Source organism: Heloderma suspectum, chromosome 1, assembly GCF_057233095.1.
Source record: "Heloderma suspectum isolate Gila_16-S chromosome 1, 16-S_ref, whole genome shotgun sequence".
Lineage (NCBI taxonomy): Eukaryota > Metazoa > Chordata > Lepidosauria > Squamata > Helodermatidae > Heloderma > Heloderma suspectum.
The window spans coordinates 364431521-364449920 of NC_139458.1; the positions used below are offsets into that span (position 1 = coordinate 364431521).

General features: G+C 42.6%; 1 protein-coding gene across 1 annotated transcript in view; it reads left to right on the forward strand.

The window, feature by feature from the left end:
* The window catches only part of DISC1 (DISC1 scaffold protein), a 204885-nt gene that overhangs the window by 65595 nt on the left and 120890 nt on the right, over window positions 1-18400 (forward strand). Inside the window, 1 exon segment of the mRNA XM_084819275.1 lies at window positions 6150-6204. Within this exon segment, the coding sequence (XP_084675401.1) occupies window positions 6150-6204 (55 nt within the window).

Here is an 18400-nt window from a genome sequence, read left to right on the forward strand (position 1 = left end):
GAAAACAGAAGTGCCATTTGGCTTGCTCGGAATAAATATATGGCGTGTCAGTAGGAGTGTTTTGTTTCCATAGAGCTTATTGTTGCTTGAAATATACAGGCACTTTGGTTTCACTCAGATTTGGGCACAGCTGTGTACAGCAAAATGTGTAAGCTATAAGGGGATTCACCTATGGTTCTTCACCCTGCAGTTGTGAAGAAGCATAGGGACTTTCACTCTGGGACTTACAGTTGACATGCTGGCTGCCCACACTTGGAATATTCAGACTTCATATGGGGCTGTCAGTTAGAGTGGTGTTCAGGGTTCCACTTTTCTCTGCCTGGAATACTTCTCTGGTAGCTGTTTCACTTACTGGATTGCTCTCACTTCTGTACTTGGCTTCGTAAGGCTGTGCTGCAACTTTCTCTGGTAACTCACCTTTGGGCCTTACTTGATTCTCTCTTCCCCAGCTGCTGAGGAAGCACAGTTAGGCTTAGTATTCTGCCTCCTCCTAGCGTACTTTTACTCTCCATCCAGGGACAGACTAAGGCCACATGCCCATCCCTTGCTGGTGAGGAGCATCTTAGGTGACTTTCCTGGCTCCCTTTGTTCTACTTTTGAATGCTTTATTTTTTATTGCATTTGCAGTCATTTCATGACTTTGATGCATGACTTGCATGCATGATTTATCCCTCTCATAGAAGATGATGTCAAGTTCCTTGGTCCTCTCAATTCTCAATCACACACTCCAAGGCATCAGGCTTCAGACTCACTACTTTATTAGTTAGCTGCCAGGTCCTTTACAAATACAAATCCTCAGAGAATCTCAGGCTACAAAGGAAAACAGCTACTCCACACAATTATGAACATCAATAGAGGAGACAAGTAGGAATCAGAGACGTTGCCGGCAGTTTGAACAAGAACTTGCCAGCCAGAATAACTTAGGGGGGGATGTCCTTCCCTTACAGTTGTGTCCCCCTACATAGGCTATCATGCATAGCCAACCGGGTGGAACGTCTGAGCTCCACCTCTAACTTTTCCCACTTCACTCTGCGCCAGATTCTAGCACCCTTCAGGTTATACCCTGCACCCTCTTCCTCCTCCTCCTCCGAGACCTAGAGAGCTTCGGCTATTGGGCGGTATAGAAATGAAATAAATAAATAAATAAATAAATAAATTCTCATGGGGGAGGAAAGGTCATGGCCTTCAGGTCAAGCCATCTGTGAGCCAAGTTCCTGAGAATAACACCTATCCATATCTGAGCACACTAGGTAGGAAACCTCCCCCAGTTCTGGCTGTTCTCATTCTGAGTCTGAGCTGTTAACTATCTACACATGCTCAGAATCATTGCTGACAGATGATAAATTTGCATTGTCGTATATAAGCAAATATTTTTGTTTCCTCTCAGCTTATAGAAGCTTTAGAATTTTAAGAATAATGAAATTTACTAACATCAAGTATGGAATTGTGCACCAATATTGGGTGGACCAGTATTAAATAGCATTACAGTAGGTGACAGCCTTACACTGTTAACCATAGTGCATTAGTTTTAAAAGGTCATTTTTCTTGCCTTTGCCCTCACATACAGAAGCACAGCATCTGAAAGATCTAAAGACTGGCCAATGGCATTTTCAGTCAATTAAACAGCAAGCAAACAAGGTTCACAATATTGCAGCTGGTCTTTCACTTCACTTCATTTTTATATTTCACTGACTGAGCCATTATCTATTGCCAATGGCTAAGAATATTTATTTATTTATCTACCTACATACAACATTTGTATACTGTCCCAGAACAAAGTTCTCTGGGTGGCATACAACAATAATAGTAATATTACTATTATTAATTATAGTAGTAGTAGTAGTAGTAATAACAACAACTTAGAACATAAAACCATATAATTAAAAGCAACATAAAATACAAGCAAACAAAACTTGTAGCACCCCCGAATTAAGCACAGAGATTTTAAAACCGAGAGGGCCAGACTACATGAGTTATTTAAAAGACCTGGGTGAACAGAAAGGTCTTCATCTGGTGCTTCATTTGGAAAAGACCTCAGGGATGATGCCAGGCAAGCTTCTCTGGGAAAGCTGTTCTATTTGATGCCACTACAGAAAAGGCCCTTTCGCTGGTAGTTGCTCACCTCGCTTCATTCAGCAGGAGCACTTGGAGTAGGGACTCTGAAGAAGATCTTAAGGTTCAGGTAGCTAGATATGGAAGAAAGTGGTCCCAATACATTTAAGGCTTTTAAAGTTAAAAACAGCACTTTGAACTGGACCCAGAAAAATGGACTGGGAGACAATGCAACTGACAAAGCACAGGTATAATATGGTGAAATGGCTCAGTTCCAGTCAGTGATCTACTGGCTGTATTGTGGACCCACTGCAGTTTCCAGCCTGTTTTTAAAGGCAGCCCCACATATAACACATTGCAGTAGTCCAAATGGGAGGAGCATGGATAATTGTATTTTAGGTGGTTCAAGGAACTATCCTTTCAGACAGTTGAGAAGTTTCCATGAGGTTTTACAAAAGTCCAGAATATCCTAAACTGTAAGTGAAAAATGCAGAATATTAAAAACATTTTACTCCAAACACTGTATTTCTTTTCTTTCTAACAAAAACAGTAAAATGAACATTGTGTCAGTGTGGATTTGATTATTTTTATGGTATCAGTGATATTACAAATCTGGAACAACTAAATAACTATATTAACACTATCCTACAATCAAAATTTGCATGCAAGAATGCCATCAAAAATTCATGCATTCCTTTCCTTGATGTTCTCAAAACCCTCAAGCAAAAAATAAAATAAAAATAAATTTTAAAAATGGAGTTGTGCAGTGAAACTGCTGGTGTTCATGTTTACTTAAACAGAATTCCTGCCATCTTGAACGTTTCAAGAACGTCATCTGTAGTCAGAATTAAACTTACCTACAACAACTATGAAAGTTAACTCAAAAGAACCAACACATTTAAAAAGCACCTTCTCCATAGAGGATATTCTCCTCTGGGCATTCATTGGGCATCTGTCATATCTAGTGAATCCCACAGTGAGAAAGATACTAACAAGGATCACCATATGCATTTTGACTTCCATCCAGCATCTCCTAATTATCACCTTGTGATTAAGGAGCTTTACAATTCACTCTTTTTGCCACCAGCAAAACCTATGTAAATTACTTGCAAGAACTGAACTGGAAACCACTTACTATCATTTCTGGATGGCATAATTGTGAATCAAGTAATCTATCACTGGTACTTATCTTAGGGAAATGGTTGACTTCAACAGCAGAATAATGGGCAAGACCTACTATATTAAATAGCTGTAAATCCAGTATAGTTTGTTTATATATGTTATACCATGTTGACTGCCCTGGATGCCACATGTTGGTAAAACCATGACAGGTCTTTGCTTCGGTGGTCGTATGTTGCCAGACATTTCCATTTAGATACCCACAAACTTACAGACTTGGACGTGTTTCCCATAGAAAAGCCACCCTGTTCTGTAAGCGAAAACTTCGAGATATATAGTTCAAACAGTCATAACACCCTATGACCTTAACTTGGAGAGTAATACATAAACTATTACCTATGCTTTAATTCTATTCTAAACATGTCATCTTCCTGAGAATTCTTTTCAATTTTGGAATTCTAAGAACCGTCACATTGGCTCCAAGTGCCATTTAGAGATCTAGTAAGTCTGTGTTACTGTCAATGTCTGAAACAGAAACATGTAACATCATAATTTTATGCTGGTCTCTGTTTTGTCAGTTACTTACATTAGCTCCCAGTGCCATTTTAGAAATATATATTGATTGACTGACTGAATCTTGCTAATATTCCAGAGCCCTCGTGCTTTTGTGTGTGCTGTTTTTCATTTCATTTCATTTCGTGTGTGTGTGTGTGTGTGTGTGTGTGTGTGTAGGGCCACAATAATGCTATTTGGATCAAAGAGTAACTTTTTCAAAGACTAAAATGATTAGTTGAGTTAGTGAAAATAGCTGCACAGAGTCCAGTATGTTTTTACTTCATTCTTACAGCTTTTTCACAATACAAAATTTGTTCAAGAAGCACTCTTTTTGGTCTAACCTATGATGTACAAAAGTACACCGAACAGTACCTAAGTTCAAAATATAATTTGAACTGTAATGAGCAGTTGTCCGTTTGTTTGCTAAAAGGTGAGCAAAATAGCACAGAGACTCACAGACAGGAACTATAACAGTGTCAAGGAATTATTGATTCCCTGACGGATTCATATTGTGCAGACTTCACTGAAAGCCAAGGAAATCACTCTATTTCAAACTTTTAATAGAATTTTGTTATATATTTTCCATTGGTGTAAGCTTCAGCAGATAGAATCCCCTAGAGTATTGCACTTGTCTTCTTTCAAAGGAGTTGGATTAGATCTATTTTGAAGGTCATGGCGTTCAAAATGCCATTTGTGGAGCTATATCAAACATCTTTGTCTAACCTGTGCACATTCCTATTTAGAGTCTCCGTGAGCAAGTAAAATCCAATCCCCTCATCAGTCATCTACACCTGGTTTCCTTCTGTTCACCAGCTACTCCTAGTTGTTGGGTGGGGCAGCAGGGAGGAGGGGCAGCAGGGGAAGCAGGAAGATTGTTGTAATTGACCAGCACTTGCGAAGATGGTGGTTGAGTTGCTCCATTATCTGGGAAGGGCAAGTGCAGAAATGAAGAGTCTCCTTTCTATATTTGTCCCACAATGGTGAATTATCATGGGGTTTTCGTTGTTATTACTAAATTGGTATTCTAATCTTCCCCGGAAGAGCTCGGAGCTGTATAGAAGAGGTTACCAGGTTGTGTCTCTACCAAGCCCAGATCTGCTTAGCTTTAAAAAGGAACTCAACCAGTAATTAAGATCCTAAAGCTTCTGACAGTTAAGTCCTCACTTAACATTGAAATAAGTTCTATTGAAGTTGGTGAGACTTACTTCTGAATAAATGTGTATAGCATTAAACTCTTAAGACTCTTAGGATGTGGGTACAGGCAACATGCGTCTCAGACTTCCTACTCTTAACAGTTTTCAGGCTAAACGTTGCATCTGCATGTAGAAGCCACCCCAAAATACTGCCATGTGGTGGCTCCCCAGTATCCTTAACTTTAACATCTGTTTTCATGAATCCTCATAATTGATATATTTATGTTTCTTCTTGTCCATTCTAGCTTGGCTAAGCAATACCCACCCACTGGTGTCCCTAAACAGAGTTCAATTGGAAATTATTTTTTTGAAGGAATAATGCTAACAATTTTTTTAAAGATTGGTTTGTTTAAAATTCTAGCCTTCTCCAACCCAAAGGCTCTGGATGGAAAGGAACACTTAAATATCCAGTTAAAGTAATGTAAATAATATACTCCTTAAAATGTAAAATAGTAGCCCAGTTCGCACACAATGGTAACCCATGGGTTTTTTATACCCTGGGTTACCTTGATCGGGCCAGCATGCTAGCCACTGTGGCTTGATCGCTCCTGCTTGGCTCTTCCTGCCTGTGTGAGCAGCTAAACAAACGAGGGACGCTTGTTCAGCGTGACATTTGAACCCAGAGGTTTATTATTGAGTTCCAGTTCTGGCTTGTCAGGGGAGAGACAAGCCAGAGTTCCATGTTCAGACATCACACTAAACAACCCAGGGGATGGAGTATCCCTGGTTTGTTTAGCCACTCCCACTGGCAGGAGAAATCAAGTGGGAGCGATTGAGCTGCGTGAACTAGCATGCTGACTGGTTTACAGTAACCCAGAGTTTTAAAACACCCTGGGTTACCACTGCATGCGAACTGAGGCACTTTAAGCACAGGCAACCCAGTCTTAAGGACTTTTAAGTTCAAAAGGGAAATAAATTAAGCACATGCTTATATCTTCCATATAAATCAATGTGCTTTGTGTGGCTCTTTTTAGGGCGAAAGGGCAACATATAAATAATTTTGTACATCAATAAAATTTAAAAGTACTCAGTTTGGATGAATTGTGCCTTAGATATTAAAACAAATTAATGGGAACTTTGGTGTAACAGCTGAAGCAGATTTATTCCAGATGTCTGAGATACATGTTTTGGGACAAACAAACTGGGATATTTATTTTGGTTTATGTACTGTTTAACAGAACTTGATCATCAGATTATGCTAACCTTTTAATATTAATTTAATCTTTCTAGGCTTCAAGAAAAAGAGCAGTTGCTCAATATGTCTATTAAAGATACTGCTGCCAAAGTAAGTGTACTTTAACTGCTATACTTTTTCCTGTAAATTTAAGGCACTAATGAGGCAATTAGTTACATCAGTGTAAGAAGGCAGACTGTGAATGGCCTTCTAAAAATCTTGTTTTTAATATAATATTCAATGATTATGGAAACATTGGCATTATGCTAATCTGGTCAGTGTCTTAAAAGTGAAATGCATCAGCTGGAAAGAGGGTGGAGTGTTGCATTAAATATCAATTTCTTGGCTCATGCTAAGAAGGAGAGCTAATCAGTGAGCTTCAAGTTGAAATATTCTCAGTTCTATGAAATGGAAGTGTTTATTTAAAGCAATCTTACCCTGCTGTCCAACTAGGGATGTATGAAAGTGACTTACCTTTTCGCGGATTCTGTTCATGGTGGGGGGCAGGCGTTCTGTCCCTCCCCCCGGAATCCTCGACGGCCGGCTGTGCTCCGCGGCGGCTCCATGGAGCAGCCGGCCAGGCCCAGGCCAGGGCTGTCCGCAGCTGGATTTCCGGCTGCGGAGGGCTCTGGGTAAGAACAACAACAACAAAAACGCGTACGCAAATGGCGGCTACAGCCGCCGCCATTTGCGTTCCTTATTTTTCGCCGTCTTAGTCTACATCAATATTTACGTAGACTAAGACAAAGAAAAGAAAGGGGGACGCAAATAGCGTAGTGGGCACTATTTGCGTTCCCCTTTCTTTTCTTCGTCTTAGTCTACGTAAATATTGACATAGACTAAGATGGCAAAAAATAAGGGACGCAAATGGCGGCGGCCGTAGCCGCCGCCATTTGCATACGCGTTTTGTTTTTTTTTTTTAAACCCAGACGTGATAGGCTACGTAAGTCTTTACGTAGCCTATCATGTCTATGGGGGGCGGGGGGAAAGACACAGACTGCAAATGGCGGCAGTGGCAGCCGTTCAGAAGATCAGCTGCCGCTGCCGAAGCCGCTGCTGGAGCCGCCGCCGTCCGGAACATCCACCCCAGGTAAGTCTCGTTCCGGGGGGGATCCACGGGGGGCGGGGGGGGCAGGCCGTTCCGCGATGGATTTCAGGGGGCCGAATGCACTGGCATTCAGCCTCACTGAGATCCGTCGCAGAATTCTCTGACATCCCTATGTCCAACTGAAAAGGCTCCCAGAACAATTTACATAAGATCAATAAAAATAATGACAAACAAGATAATGCTTGCCTACAAGCTTACAGTCTCAAAGACATAAGATGAATGGAAAATGGGATGGGAAGGGAGGAGGAAAACAAGTTAAGCCAGGCACCAATTCTGAAAGTTACAAAAGCTGAGTGGAAACAAATACTGTGCGGAGAAGAAGAGCCAAATGGAGCTGGTCTCTCAGATGAACTGATGGAGTGGGCCTGGCTCTGTCATCTGCCTCTGCTGCAGCTACATGGAATTATAGGCTCTGGTCAGAAATCACTGGCTTTTACATTGCTCCTATCCCTGATTGAAGCCATGGTAGCAATAGTTAATATAATATTGTTCATAGCAAGCACAGCTGAATAGCTTGGTCTCAAATGCTAGGCCCCATCTACACAGATGCAATTTCGTTTAAAACCAGTTTTTCCTGAATGTGAATTTGTTCCAACTGTGGCACACGGTGCCATTAATGCGGTGTATACATTGGGAAAAACCTGCTTTCATGGGGCAAATGGCACCTGAAACCGAATGAGTTTGGGGTTGGGTGGGTGGACACCCATAAGGAGAACGAAGCGTCATCAACTGCGTAGGTATGGTGCAGTAGGAGAGTGGAGAGTATCCCCAGCACAATTCCCAATTCTCCTTCCCTCACTTCAGTGCTGAGTAAGACAATGTGATTTACGTCTGAGTAGATGCAGAACTACCCCTTCATGGATCACTGCCTTGTTGTGGCGAAGGGGCTTGCGTAACTCAGTGAAGCCATAAGCTATGCCGTGCAGTGCCACCCAAGACGGACAGGTCATGGCAGAGAGTTCTGACAAAATGTGGTCCACTGGAGAAGGAAATGGCAACCCACTCCAGTATTCTTGCCAAGAAAACCCCATGGAACGTATCACAAGGCTAAAAGATATGACGCCGGAAGATAAGCCCCTCAGGTCGGAAGGTGTCCAATATACTACTGGGGAAGAGCAGAGGGAATTTCCAAGTAGCACCAGAAAGAGTGAAGCGGCTGGGCCAAAGCCGAAAGGACACTCAGCTGTGGATGTGTCTGGTGGTGAAAAGAAAATCTGAAGCTGTAAAGCACAATATTATTTTGGAACGTGGAATGTCAGATCAATGAATCAAGGTAAGCTGGAGGTGGTCAAACATGAGATGGCAAGACTGAACATCGACATCTTGGGAATCGGCAAACTAAAATGGACAAGCATGGGCGAATTTAATTCAGGTGACCATCATATCTACTACTGTGGGCAAGAATCCCTTAGAAGAAATGGAGTAGCACTCATAGTCAACAAAAGGGTGGGAAAAGCAGTACTGGGGTACAATCTTAAAAACGATAGAATGATCTCAGTACGAATCCAAGGCAAACCATTCAACATCACAGTAATTCAAGCCTGTGCCCCAACCACTGATGCCGAAGAAGCTGAGGTTGATCGGTTCTATGAAGACCTACAACACCTTCTAGAACTAACACCAAAAAAAGATGTCCTCTTCATCTTAGGGGATTGGAACGCTAAAGTAGGAAGGCAAGAAATCAACGGGATAACAGGCAAGCATGGCCTTGGTGTACAAAATGAAGCAGGACAAAGGCTAATAGAGTTTTGCCAAGAGAACATGCTGATCATAGCAAACACTCTTTTCCAACAGCACAAGAGGCGACTCTACACATGGACATCACCAGATGGTCAATATCGAAATCAGATTGATTATGTCCTTTACAGCCAAAGATGGAGAAGCTCCATACAGTCAGTAAAAACAAGACCTGGAGCTGACTGTTGCTCAGATCATGAGCTTCTTCTTGCAACATTTCGGCTTAAATTGAAGAATGTAGGGAAAACCACTAAATCGTTCAAGTATGACCTAAATCATATCCCTTATGAATATACAGTGGAGGTGAGGAATAGATTTCAGGGATTACACCTGATAGACAGAGTGCCTGAGGAACTACGGACGGAGGTCCGTAACATTGTTCAGGAGGCAGCAACTCAATCCATCCCAAAGAAAAAGAAATGCAAGAAAGCAAAGTGTCTGTCTGATGAGGCTTTACAATTAGCTGAGGAAAGAAGGGAAGCAAAAAGCAAGGGAGAAAGGGGAAAATATATGCAACTGAATGCAGAGTTCCAGAGAATAGCAAGGAGAGACAAGAAGGCCTTCTTAAATGAACAATGCAAAGAAATCGAGGAAAACAACAGAATGGGAAAGACTAGAGATCTCTTCAAGGAAATCGGAGATCTCAAGGGAACGTTTGGTGCAAAGACGGGCATGATAAAGGTCAAAGAAGGCAGGGACCTGACAGAAGCAGATGAGATTAAGAAGAGGTGGAAAGAATACACAGAAGAACTATACAGGAAAGATCTGAATGTCCCTGATAGCCATGATAGTGCGGTCACTGAACTTGTGCCGGACATCCTCGAGAGTGAAGTCAAGTGGGCCTTAGGAAGCATTACTAACAACAAAGCTAGCGGAGATGACAGTATTCCAGCTGAGCTATTTAAGATCCTAAAAGACGATGCTGTTAAAGTGCTGCACTCAATATGCTAACAAATTTGGAACACTCAACAGTGGCCACAAGACTGGAAAAGGTCAGTTTACATTCCAGTTCCAAAGAAGGGCAACGCCAAAGGGTGTTCAAACTACCGTACAGTTGCGCTCATTTCACATGCCAGCAAGGTGATGCTCAAAATCCTACAAGCTAGGCTTCAGCAATATGCGAACCGAGAACTACCGGAAGTACAAGCTGGGTTTCGAAGAGGCAGAGGAACTAGAGATCAAATCGCCAACATTCGCTGGATCATGGAGAAAGCAAGAGAATTCCAGAAAAACGTCTATTTCTGCTTCATTGACTACGCTAAAGCCTTTGATTGTGTAGATTACAACAAACTCTGGCAAATTCTGAAAGAGATGGGAGTACCAGACCACCTTACCTGTCTCCTGAGAAACCTGTACGAGGGTCATGAAGCAACAGTAAGAACCAGACATGGAACAACCGATTGGTTCAAAATTGGGAAAGGAGTACAACAAGGCTGCATATTGTCGCCCTGCTTATTTAACTTATATGCAGAGTACATCATGAGAAACTCCAGGTTGGATGAATCACAGCTTGGAATTACGATTGCCAGAGAATTATCAACAACCTCAGATACGCAGACGATACCACCCTAATGGCAGAAAGCGAAGAGGATCTCAAGAGCCTCTTGTTGAGGGTGAAAGTGGAGAGTGCAAAAGCTGGTTTGAAACTCAACATTAAAAAAACGAAGATCATGGCATGTGGCCCCATCACTTCCTGGCATATGGAAGGGGAAGAAATGGAAGCAGTGACAGATTTTATTTTCTTGGGCTCCAAGATCACGGCAGACGGTGACTGTAGCCATGAAATTAAAAGAGGCTTGCTCCTTGGGAGGAAAGCTATGGCAAACCTAGACAGCATAGTAAGAAGCAGAGACATCACCTTGCCGACAAAGGTCCGTCTAATCAAAGCTATGGTTTTCCCAGTAGTAACGTGAGAGCTGGACTATAAGGAAGGCTGAGTGCCGAAGAATTGATGCTTTCGAACCGTGGTGCTGGAGAAGACTCTTACGAGTCCCCTGGACTGCAAGGAGGTCAAATCAGTCAATCCTAAAGGAAATCAACCTTGAGTGCTCATTGGAAGGACAGATACTGAAGCTGAAGCTCAAATATTTTGGCCACCTAATGCGAAGAGAAAACTCTCTGGAAAAGACCCTGATGCTGGGAAAGACTGAGGGCAAAAGGAGAAGGGGATTGCAGAGGATGAGATGGCTAGATAGCATCACTGATGCAATGAATATGGACTTGAGCATGCTCCGGGAGAGAGTGCAGGACAGGAAGGCCTGGCGTGCTATGGTCCATGGGGTCACGAAGAGTCGGACACGACTGAACGACTGAACAACAAAGATGCAGAAACAAAAGGCAACACAACCCCCACCCCACCCCCATACGCAGGCACGTTCCTCAGATAAGCGGAGATTAAAGACACAGCCATTCACAACCCCCACCCCTTATACGCAGGCATCCTCCTCCGTAGATTAAAGGCAAAGCCATTCACAACCCCAGCATTGCTTCTCAGTGTTGGAAGGAGTGGCACGTTGGGTCTTTGTGTGTTAGGTTGGATTTGCTGGGTTTTAAAACAGGAGCACGTAGCTTCCAGTGATACAATTGGGCATACTGTGCAGGCAGTAAATGTAGCCCAAAGGATCCTATTTGAGCTGCATTTCTTTCTTTCCAACATCCTCTCTCTTTTCCTACAGCCACCCCTCCCGCCCAGCCATTTCACTCTCAAATTAAAGGAAAAGTGCATCCCCCCTCCCTCCAACGTAGCGCACCCCAAAAGATTACAGTGATGCACCTCCACTGCCGTCACTGGCTGGGAAGGGAAGTGCAGGCACCAACCACCGCTTTGGTGGCTCTGTCTCCTCCCAGGAAGCCGCCGCACGCGGCATTTCTGTGTGGCTCTCCTGGGTCTGCATCAGAGCATTGATGAGAGTCACCTTATGGGAGGGGGAGTAATTGCAGTTAAAGCCAATGTGATTTACTTCCGAGTAGATGTGTCCTACAGAAACTATCCACACTGGGGGGGGGGGGGGTTGAAAAGTCATCCCAAAGCAATTTCCCATTCCAGCCCCTTTCTCCTGTGCTGAGTAAGCGTAGCTGAAGACAATGTGATTTTTTAAATTCCTCCCCCATCCTCCGCTCCTCCGCAGCTTCGTATGACGACAGTTGCAATTTCAGAAATTGTTGATCTCCTGACATGGGTGTGTGTGTGTGTCACCTTAGGTCAAGCCATAGGAAGGAACTCTCGGGAAACGATAAATGGCGAACACGGGCTGCAGAGGGGTGGCTACGCAGATGCTGTAGCCGTTGCTCACTGAACCTCGCTGAAGGTGCAGCCGCTGCGAATGGGCAAAGCGGAGAAGTGCAGGACTGGGGTGTGTGTGTAAAAAAAAGGACAGTCCGCTTTTGGTGACACAACATCAGGGCACAGGCACACCCCTAGCCATGCCCACTAACACACATTTACTTCAGGAATTCAGGGCACACTCAAACAGAACTGCACAGAAGCCACATTAAAGGGAAAATATGACACAAAAGTCTTTCTGAAAATGTGACTGTTACGGTAGGAAAAATGCTTTTGCTGTGGAGAGGGGTATGCATGTGCCACGACTGTTTGTGAGGTGCAGTAGTTCCGGAGTAAATCCCCTATGTAGATGGGGCCCTAGTAAATACAGTGGGTGCAATTGCTACAGCTCCTAACTGGTACAAAACTGTTCTCGTATTAGGAGCGCTAGCAGCCTTTAGGGTAGATTGAAAAGGGAAAGGCAGTGGCCCTCCACTCTTTCCGTCTTCTCCCCACCTGAGAAAATCACCTTTGCGCACTCCTACTCCACCGTGTTAGAGCTTTCTCAGAGCATTGGAACAATAGCACCAATATCTGCTATTGCCATAGTGTAGTAGGTAGGCCTGGCTCCCTCTACTGAGGCAAGACCATTTCTGCATGAGTTCTGGGAGTCCTGGGCCCAATCCTGCACTCCACTCCTTCACAAGAGCAGGGAGGATGTTTTTATTTATTTATTTGCTGTATTTCTATACCACCCAATATCCCAAGCTTTTGGAGCGGTTCACAAAACAAAGGTTAAAACTACAAAATACATAACTATAATAACACATAACAATGTAAAATCTAGAACAAATTAAAACACCCACAGAATAAAACCAAAGTAAAACCAGTAGTAGAGGACAGCAGCAGGGCAAGGATCTAAAAAGCACTAATGTGTTTTTAATACTTTCATACTAAAACGCCTGGGAGAACAACAAGGTCTTCACCTGGTACCAAAAAGACTGATATGTAGGTGCTAGGTGAGCCTCTCTGGGAAGGGCATTCCATACCCAGGGCACCACAACTGAAAAAGCCCTCTCTAATATCCAGCTGCCCTGCCTAATTTAATGGGGGAACCCGAGAAGGGCCTGAGAAGATGGCATTAAGAGTCCAGTTAGTATATGTAGGGGAAATGCTCCATCAGGTAAGCTGACCCAAAGCAGCTTAGGGCTTTAAAAGTTAATACCAGTACTTTGAATTGGGCCTGTAAATTGACTGGAAGCCAGCGCAGATTACAAAGCACTGGAGTAATACGAACATAGCATCCAGTCCCACTTAACAGTCGTGTTGCCCTGTTCTGGACTAGCTGAAGTTTCTAGACTGTTTTCAAAGGCAGCCCACATATAATGGATTGCAGTAATCCAACCAGGAGGTTACCAGAATGTGTATAACTGTAGCAACTGTCCAGATAGGGTCTCAACTGATATATCAGCCTAAGCTGATAAAAAGTGTTCTTAGCCATGGAAGCCACTTGTGCCTCCAATGAGAATGGATTGAAGAGCACTTTGGAACTGTGAACCTGATCCTTTAGGGCAGGAGTGGTCAACTTGTGGCCCTCCAGATGTTTTGGTCTACAACTCCCATCAGCCTTAGCCAGCATAGCCAACGAGGAGGGATGAGGAAAACAAAAGGGAGCAAAGCTTGCACAAAGGAGATGCAAGCAGACAATAAGAGATGCAAAAAAGCATTTTGAGGAGGATATCACTAACATCAAGGCCAACAATAAAGAATTCTTTAAATATATCAGAAGCAGGAAACCAGCTAGGGAGGCAGTTGGACCATTGGATGATAATGGAATTAAAGGAGTACTGAAGGAGGACAAGGAGATTGCAGAGAAGCTGAATGAATTCTTTTCATCTGTCTTCACTGCAGAAGATATAGGGATAGATACCTGTGCCTGAATGGATGTTTTCAGGAAGGAAGTCTGAGGAACTGAGGCAAATATTGGTGACAAAAGATTTCACCACTCAGTCTTATTGACAGATTGAAAGTTAATAAATCACTGGGCCCATATAATATCCATCCTAGAGTTCTTAAAGAACTCAAATAAGAAATTGCTGATCTTCTAACAAAAGTACGTAACATGTCCCTAAGATCAGCCTCTGTACCAGAGGACTGGAGAATGGAAAATTCTCCCAATGGAGGGATGTAATCAGTGGGGTCCCACAGGGATCTGTATTGGGACCAGTGCTTTTCAACTTATTCATAAATGATCTGGAATTAGGTGGCCAAGTTTGCCAATGGCACCAAATTATTTAGGGTGGTTAAAACAAAACAGGATTGTGAGGAGCTGCAAAAGGATCTCTCCAAGCTGGGAGAATGGGCATCCAAATGCAAATGTGAGCAAATGCAAAGTGATTCACACTGGGGTAAAAAATCCAAACTTCAGGTATAAGCTGTTGGGATCTGAGCTAGCAGTGATTAACCAAGAAAGAGATCTTGGGGTTGTGGTAGACAGTTCAGTGAAAATGTCAACCCAGTGTGCAGCGGCTGCGAAAAAGCCAAGTTCCATATTAGGTATAACTAGAAAAGTAATTGAAAAGAAAACTGCCAAGATCATACTCCCCTTATACAAATCTATGGTGCAAACACACTTAGAATACTGTGTAGAGTTTTGGTCACTGCACCCAGAAAAGGATATTGTGGAGATAGAAAAATGCAGAAAAGGGCAACTAAAATGATCAAGGGGCTTGGAGCAACTCCCCTATGAGGAAAGGTTGCAACAGGTGGGATTGTTTAGCTTAGAAAGAAGGTGAGTAAGAGGGGACATAATAGATGCCCCCCCACACAATGTACAAAATGTACAAATTATGCATGGTGTGGGGAAAGTGGATAGGGAGACATTTTTCTCCCTCCCTCAGAATACTAGAACCTGGGGCCATCCCATGAAGCTGATAGATGGGAGATTCAGGACACATAAAAGGAAGTACTTCTTCACACAGCGCATATGGAATTCACTTCCACAAAATGTAGTGATGGCCACCAATTTAGATGGCTTTAAAAGGGGATTGAACAAATTTATGGAGGAGAAGGCTATCAATGGCTACTAGTCCTGATGCTCTATGTTGCGTCTAGCATCAGAGGCAGTATGACTGTATATACCAGTTGCTGGGGAACATGGGCAGGAGTGTGCTGTTGCACTCATGTCTTGCTTGTGGGTTTCCCGTGGGCAACTGGTTGGCCACTGTGTGGACAGAATACTCGACTAGATGGACGCTTGGTCTGATCCAGCATGGCTCTTCTTATGTTCTTATGATGGGAGTTGAAGGGCAGAATATCTGGAGGGGCACAAGTTGCCCACTCCTGCTTTAGGGAGAGTCCATCCCCCCCTCCCCGAACAGATTGAACATCCCCTAGCTAGGGAGATGAACCACCCACTAACAGAACTTCCATCGTAAGTTAATTCTCAGTTTATTGGCCTCATTGAATCCGTTACCACTGGCTCACCTGGATTAGATTAAAAGGAGAGGTAGAGCCAGGTGTCATCCACATATTGGTTACACTCCAGTCCACATCTCCAGATGACCTCCCCCAGTAATTTCATGTAGATTTTAAACAGCATGGAGGATAAAACAGAGCCCTGTGTCTCACAGATTTGTCACAGTGTGCTATCAGTGTGCCACCTTATCTTTCCCAATGCCAGATTGCAACAAGCTTCTAACCATCCAGAAAACCCCACTGGATGACACTCGTAAAATGTCACCCCACAGACTAGGGTCAGTAACGAACTCTAATTTGAAAACATGGTAAAAACACAGTAGATTCACTACTTTGTATTGTGTGAGGCTGTCCTAAATGTACTAATGACAGAAGAACTAAAAAATGTTACAAACTAAGAATTTAAAACCTTTGTTTTTTTAAAAGTGCCCCCCTCAAATAAGTAACTAGTTAAGCCTTTCTCTTCTACACAGGGACAGGAAATCTTCACTATTTACGCTGTATCAATTTGAGTGAAGCCTTGTACTGTATGCTAATAAACTGAACTACTCCATCCTCTTAAGAATAAAGCAATGCCTGGTCTAATGCAAAGTAGTAATGCTTCTGTGCCTCACTTGGATGGGCAGCGCAGACAGCTTCCATCTCTTTGATTTTTCTAAGAGATGGTTACAGCAAATATTGGAAGTAGCATGGCATTTTGAAGGAGTTAATTTTAGTAGTCTAATCCACACTACTGCCTTCTCTATTTCTGCCACCGTTGATTAACTTCACAGACAGATAAGACAGTGTACTGAGCCTGTCTCACTAGGCTTAGAACACTAAGTGTCCTTCTCTGATTGTCTTCTTTAAATGTCAAGATGGTGGCAGTAATGTGAAAGAGGGCAGTTGGTAACGGTGTTGGAGCAACAGCAATAATGTGGACAACTTAACTTAAATATCTGTTATTCTCCTGAAGCAGTCTCATGCTCTTAAATTACCCTTACCTTACCGAAATGGCTATATATAATGGTGTAAATACTGCATCAGATTTTACTCTCATTGGACTTGATCCAGTAAACCAGGGGTTCCCAACCTTTTTCGGACACATGGGTGCATTTGGGAATTTGAAAAACTGCTATGGACACCACCTCAAAATGGTTTCTACAGTGGATTTTGCTAGTCACCTAATGTGGGGACCTGGCTAGTCAAAAGTGAGCCAAAGAGCTGTGTCAGGGGGAGAGAAATAGAGAGGCTAGAGGGAGGGAGGGAGGGGGAAATAGCAAGGCAAAGGGGTAGAAGGGAGAGAAAGAGCAAGGGCAAGGCTAGAGGCAAGAAAGAAGACTGCCCTACCATTTTCCAAGGGTTTTCTTTAAAAAAAAATTTAAGGTGCAGGGAGGGGAGAGCTTCATGGGTGTCATTGGCAAGGGGCCACTGCTGTAAACCTTAAATTATGTGAATTCAACTGAGTACACCTTGATTTGGAAAGATCTTTAAAATAAGTACTTTATGATCATCTGATCACAACACAGACTAGTATTCTCTCTCTCAAGTGCCCTTAGTGGTATCTATTTACTCTGCCTATGGTAGGCCTGGTCTTAGCAAGACTTTCTTTAGTTTCTCTAGATAGCCAGTCTGCATACAAGAGGACAGTGGTTGGTGACTTGAAGAGAGAAAAAAACCACCCATCTTCAGTTTCTTAATGCTTACTCGAGCTCATTTTATGGCCCTATCATGACGACAACAATTACTGGGATATTTAGATAGAAAATTCTTCAGCAAAAACCAGAGCTGAGTATCTAGAAACTGAAAGTTCAATAACATTCAGCATCACAATTAAATAAGAAGATTTAAGATCTGGTTATACAGTTAACAATGACAGCTTGAAGGATAGATTCATTGACTAAACGAATATCAAACCTGGAATTTTCTTTGAAATTTCATTTTGGGTCTGGCCTTCAGAGATTTACTTGTATTTTTTATCTTACTCCACCTAATACTAGCCATCAAATGCTAGCCTAAATTTTTGCAGAGTACTATTTTTTGACAGAGTAGAAAACTCTTCATCCAAGTTCAGAATTATATAGAAGATGGTGCACTCTGGAATGGTTACAGATTATTTCAGGAATCCAGAACAGTGTCATTTGTATTTCATATAAAATGCAATGTACTCAGAATATGTCTTGTTTTTATATTTATTTTCATATAATGTTTGTCCTCTACAAACACGTTACCCGTTTTCCTGAGATTTGCATATCTTTACCATTTTCTTTCCTTCTTTCATCTAGAAGTCTTTCATTGGAAATACTATAGTAAACTTTTTTCATTCTGTGATTAATGTTTAATCCCAACCTGCAGCATTTAATTTTTAATGATACATGTCTTCCCTTTACCATCATGAAGGTGATCATATGTAAAGGATGATTGGGCTCCTGTCTCCGCCTCTCTTTCATCTCCTTCTCTTAATTTTTTTTTTTTTAAACACTAGGGGGGAAAAAATCAAACACATAATAAAAAACCAGGGCATGATCCACTTGTGGGTTTCAACCTACCGGTTTGAACATCCTTGTTCTATTTCAGGGGTAGGCAACATTTTGGGGCCAATAGGCACATTCACCATTTTGAGAAACTGTTCTGGGCACCACCACAAAATGGCTGATATGGGAGGCATAGCTAGTCAGAAAAGACAAGTAACCTGTCCAAAAGACTGAGTACAAGGCCAAGGTAGGATTTGAACCTCAGCTCAC